This window comes from Rutidosis leptorrhynchoides, chromosome 8 (assembly GCF_046630445.1).
Source record: "Rutidosis leptorrhynchoides isolate AG116_Rl617_1_P2 chromosome 8, CSIRO_AGI_Rlap_v1, whole genome shotgun sequence".
Classification (NCBI taxonomy): Eukaryota; Viridiplantae; Streptophyta; class Magnoliopsida; order Asterales; family Asteraceae; genus Rutidosis; species Rutidosis leptorrhynchoides.
In genome coordinates this window covers 109580606-109585968 of record NC_092340.1, presented here as the reverse complement: position 1 = coordinate 109585968, position 5363 = coordinate 109580606, and the positions used below count along the sequence as shown (strand labels likewise).

Below are 5363 nucleotides of genomic sequence, written 5' to 3'. Positions count from 1 at the left end.
ATATATATATATATATATATATATATATATATGCACATTAAGTTATATATATATACATATTGTTCGTGAATCTTCGAGAACAGTCAAAGAATAATTGATTACATGAATATAGTTCCAAAACTTTCGTGACTCAACATTACAGACTTTGCTTATCGTGTCGGAAACGTTATAGATTAAGTTTAAATTTGGTCAGAAATTTTCGGGTCATCACACTAACCATCCCTTGCATCCCATGGAAACATCTTGTTTTGTGTTTTAAGCTTTTCAATCATAAAAATCCATGAACGCCTGCCGAAGGATGCAACCTGGAAAATCAAACCATCTGATGCCATGCTACTTTATCATCTCGTGGACGAAGTGAATCTCACACAACTTTGGTTAAAAAAATCAACCAAACTATCATCAAAAGCTTTCCACGTGACTTTATCTTGTTTCAAAACGTTGGGTAATGGGACATTTAGCAACTTAAGATATTTAGTCACCAAATCTTGAAACCATTTCCAACCCATTATTTTAATCAAATCTGTTTTAATCAAATCTGCAACTATAGAGTAATCATGGAGACCAGCTCTGTTTATTTCTCTTGAAGTAATTACATCTGCTAAAGTGCCAAAATCAGTGGTTTCGCGGATAACTTATGATGTTTAATATTTTGCGCCACCCCCATCTAGCCATGGGAAACCATGTCCACAACCCGGAAATTGTGATTGTGTAATAGATACGTGTGAATCCATTTAACCCATAAAGATTGTTTACGAGTTATAATGCACCAAACATGGTATGCAATTAACACAAAATTCCATTTCTTTTAGGCTTCTAATCCTAAGACCTTACTTTGTTTCATGGCTCCGTGCATCGTTTCAATTGACGTGTTTTACGATAGAAATTTAGTGATGACTTTAAGTCATACGTTGGTGGGTCGAAGCAATCGTTTGAAGATATTGATGTTTGTAACTTTGATTTAACGAAGTTATTCGTGTTTTTAAAAGAAAAAGTGATTTCGAGCACTTGAAAGTTTTATATTTCAAAGAAGACACTGTTAGAGTGAGTCCCGCAATAAGTTTTCCTATTAAAAAAGAGGAATGAGTTAATATTATACAAATGCACAATGAGAATTCAGTTGTATTTTCTATTTATTAATGTATATAATATTATAAGGATTAAACATGATCGCGATAGTGATTTTTTCAGAACTGGCCAAGATTCGTTTTATTAACTATTAGTCTAAATTTAGGTAACTTTATTAATTTATGCGACGTATTAGTGTAATGTTTTATTTAAAATGTAATGTTATTTTTATTAATGAAAGTATTTTTACTTTATTTGATTATAATTATGTTATTAATTATTTTATAGAAATTGATAAATAAAAAATCTTATTTTATGTAAATTATTATATAATTAATTAAAGAAGTAAATAAAATAATATTTTCTCTATCCAAGAAACTAAAAATGATACTGAACCACTTCTTCACTTTCTCTCAAATGTAAATTTTTGAATTTCAGTCTAGTCAGCGTCTAATCATCAACAAGACACTGAAGACATTGAAACCTCACTATCACAACTCCTTGTGCACCAAGTATAACTATTAACTAAAGTCCTAAAACTATTTCAATACTTTACTAAAATAAATAACACACACACACACATATGAAATCTCGTTTAGGCTCACGAACTAAAATGAGCTAAACTTTTATACTTTATTTATTTATTTTTTTCCACATAACTTTTAGTTATATTTTGACATATCAAGCAAAACCTTTTCACTAAAATTTAACACTTTTAACACTCACCATGATACAACTTCAAAATTTCTACCACGTCACCTTCTCTCCTCCAAACATTTCATGCCTCCATATCACTGGCGAATTCACGCAAGGTAACGTGTGGTCTTATGCATTATCACGGATGCTACCGTTGGGCACCTTAATCAAGCTATTATTACCACGATTTCCAGTAACATAGTTGGTGATCAAGGAACCAACTTTTCCTCTTAAATGAACTAAATTCATAATAATAACTTTTAACACAAACAAATCAAGGCATAATAATGTTAAGCCAACCCAAAACACGACCTTCACTCAAATCTCATTACTAATCACAAAATCAAACTAAATAGGAGTAACAAGTATTGTATCAAAAACATTGGCACCAAAATTTAACCATTCTTTTATATCCCCCTGCTGATATGTATCGTTTCACGAGTCGCATTAGTGTCATTACTTTCCTGCAAATACATATAAACATGAAGACTTCAATTAGTGTACACTGATCTCTGCACATGTTGAATTAACATCTCAAGTCCAAAATGGATTGTCCCTAACATTATGTAAATACAGATCCTGATGACTTCAATCAATCAACAAACTATAACGCTTTGAAGGCCAACATAAATAAACAAAAAGGATAATTCCAACATGGTAAACAAAATTGCTCAATGAAATTTTCCCTCACAACAAGCAGACAATAAACATCAAGCTTTTCAGAGTTTCAACAGCTAGACTTTAATTAATAGCAGAGGATAAAAAAAAAAAAAAAAAGGAATAAACGTAAACAACCTCTTGGTGCCCATTTTAATTCATTTTCTTACAGCAAGGCGATTTGGACCGTGTAAAAGTTCAAGAAAAAAAGAACAACCAGAGGTTTAACAAGATAACGATGCTAAAGTATACACTAAAGTAACAAAAGTCTTCGTGTAATTGAGATCTTAATTAGCATGGAAGCAAAAACTCATGAACAAAATCCGTGCGAAGTATTAGAATATTTCTTTGAGGAAACTGGATCAACTCACTGAAATGCTCAGTGATGTACACCTTAAGTGTTCGTCCATTATTAAATAACAACAAAAATATGATATATGATATACAATAAGGTACAGAAATTAAACTAAAAAACTACAATGAATGCAGAAATCGGGTCAACTTATAGTGAAATAGCACACTTTAACGAACATACAAATTGAGCCATAATAGGAATTAGAGTTAGAAATCTAGCTGCTATGTACACCAAATTATTATTATTTTTTTTTAAAAAAAGAACAACCAAATTAATTAAAAAACACACACCCCTTAGCTGCATTCCTCTTCTTTAGCTGCCTCTTTCTCATCCACTTGAGTAATAAAGGGAAGGACTTTGTTGACATAGCAAAGTAATTATGATCCTTTTTAGCACCCAGTCTCCCGTTATTCTTTGTCTTCACCGGTCTTTCATTATTATAAATATATTAAATTTAACACTATTATTATTACCATAGGGAGACACAAGGCTCTGTACGAATACAGGGGCATAAAGATATATACAAGTCTTGGTGAAGTATATACCATGACGACCATTATCATATTTAATATCATCCCCCGGCATTCTCATGCAATGTACAGCATCATACATCATCATCATCTCACAATCATCATCATCATCACATTGTAACACCTGCCATGACTTGTTGTCTTTATTCATTACCCATGTCTTATATTTATACGATCGATGACCATACGTGCCTAGCTTCCAAGGATCATAATGTATGCACAGACATCCTCTGATACTTACAAGTTTGTGTTCTTTACTAAGTTCATGTCGATAACTAGGATGATGAGGTTGAGGGATCTCTTTGAGCTCATTTCGACATAAATCTAACGACATAATTACGATGTCCTTATGGTTTGACATAAACCAGTAAAGGGCCCCATTAAATAAAGCTGCAGTTCTAGAACCAATACGATAACTGACTTGTCCAATAAATTTCCAAGTATTAGATTTCAAGCTCAAGACATAAAATTGCGTAAGCTGTAAACCAGGATATATCTCGAACCCAAGTACAGCCTTGTAATCGTCCAATAACGAATCGTAACCAAAACCCCAACAACAACGTTCCCTACACCCTCTTTTACATTCAGAAAAAGTGCTCAGTCGTTTAACCTCCCTAGTCAAAGGATTGGTTACCATAAGTTGGGTTTCTGTAGGAGATAGGCATACAAGGCCATCACATGAACCAATTATATAATAAAAATTAATGCCATAAGCATGGTCCACGTGTGCTGTCGTAGGCCTAGCAATCCTTCTATCTCTAAGTTTATAATTTTTTAGATCGATGTTGTAAGAACGGTTCAAGTGAGATTTAACAAAGGAGCTACTAGAAATTAAATAATACCATGACTTACAAACACTTTTGCATTGGATTAGATCTTCAACATCCAATTGTATCAGTATCTGCTCCACCACATCTACGCAATTGCCAACTTCCATTTCACTTCAATTCAAACCCTAGATGGAATAAAATTGACCAGGTTCACGAAATTATTCGTGAGATCGCGAGCTTGAATGTTATGTTTGAACCCTAGATAGCTTTATGTGGTACTTTTTAAACCCAATCTCGTAGACTGAATAGATAGTTTTATGTAGTTTTAAGTTTACGGGTCTCAAAGATTTAAGGGCTGTTTACTTTTTTTTTTTTTTTTTTTTAGCTTAATTGAATTATTGTTCTAGAAAGATTATTCGGTCACCACTCCACCTTGTTTTTTTTTTTGAAAAGCAGAATTTTTATTAACCACGAGAAACAAAATAATGTACAACAAAGGTGACATCGCAAGGCGAGAGGATGCCGAGCTAGAATCCTACACCTATACACATCGCAACAAAATACAAGAAATTACAAGGCTAAAAGAGATGATGGATTATGAAGCCAAACATGCCAATCGATCTTAGCCTTTTAAAATCGTTTCGCGACCCAATCATGGCTCTTGACTTGGATTTCACTAAGCGCGTTTGGAATGGTCCAAGTGGAATTCTTGAAAACTTTTTGGTTCCGATTGCACCAAATGAGATAACAAGCAATCCACTCCACCGCTTGCCATAAATCACTACCCAAATCTGAACTATGCGAAGGAACCAAGCCATGAAGGAAATTGTCAAAAGATAGATTGGAAGAATCAAACCCCCACCACTCTCGAACCTTCCTCCAAATTGCTTGAGCATGAACACACGAGAATAAAGCATGATGAACCGTTTCCACATCGGAGACACAAAGAGGGCAAAGCAATGAATTAAGATCAATTCCCCTTTTATCAAGTTCGGACAAAACGGGAATTCTCTCTTTCCTTGCTCGCCATACGAAAACCTCCACCTTTTTTGGAACAAACTTATTCTTCATAGTTGCCATTGAAGTACCATTAGAATTTGAGAACTTTTCATGATTTGTTTTGCTAACTTTTTTGTTGTAAATCTTCCATTCTCACTTAATTTCCACGAGAAACAATCTTCAACATCCGGATCCATTTTGACATTTGCAATTAACTTTTCCAACTCGTCAAGCTCATTTTTAGTTCGACCCGTAACCGGCCGAGACCAGTCACCACTTAACGAAGCC

General features: G+C 33.8%; 2 protein-coding genes across 2 annotated transcripts; both read right to left on the bottom strand.

Annotated features, from left to right (window-relative positions):
- Positions 1–2220: 2220 nt before the first annotated feature.
- Positions 2221–4243, bottom strand: LOC139863730 (F-box/kelch-repeat protein At3g06240-like). Its single transcript, XM_071852336.1, has 2 exons — positions 3322–4243; positions 2221–2228 (listed from the first exon to the last, which is right to left on the bottom strand). Exons 1-2 carry the CDS (start codon positions 4241–4243, stop codon positions 2221–2223), a joined length of 930 nt encoding a protein of 309 aa, XP_071708437.1.
- A 463-nt stretch (positions 4244–4706) lies between these two features.
- Positions 4707–5147, bottom strand: LOC139863729 (uncharacterized). Its single transcript, XM_071852335.1, has one exon. The coding sequence runs from the start codon at positions 5145–5147 to the stop codon at positions 4707–4709; it is 441 nt and encodes a 146-aa protein (XP_071708436.1).
- Between the last annotated feature and the right edge of the window lie 216 nt (positions 5148–5363).

What these genes read in the sequence shown, in the direction of transcription:
- LOC139863730 (XM_071852336.1), bottom strand. Translation starts at nt 4,243, where the DNA reads ATGGAAGTTGGCAATTGCGTAGATGTGGTGGAGCAGATACTGATACAA.
- LOC139863729 (XM_071852335.1), bottom strand. Translation starts at nt 5,147, where the DNA reads ATGAAGAATAAGTTTGTTCCAAAAAAGGTGGAGGTTTTCGTATGGCGA.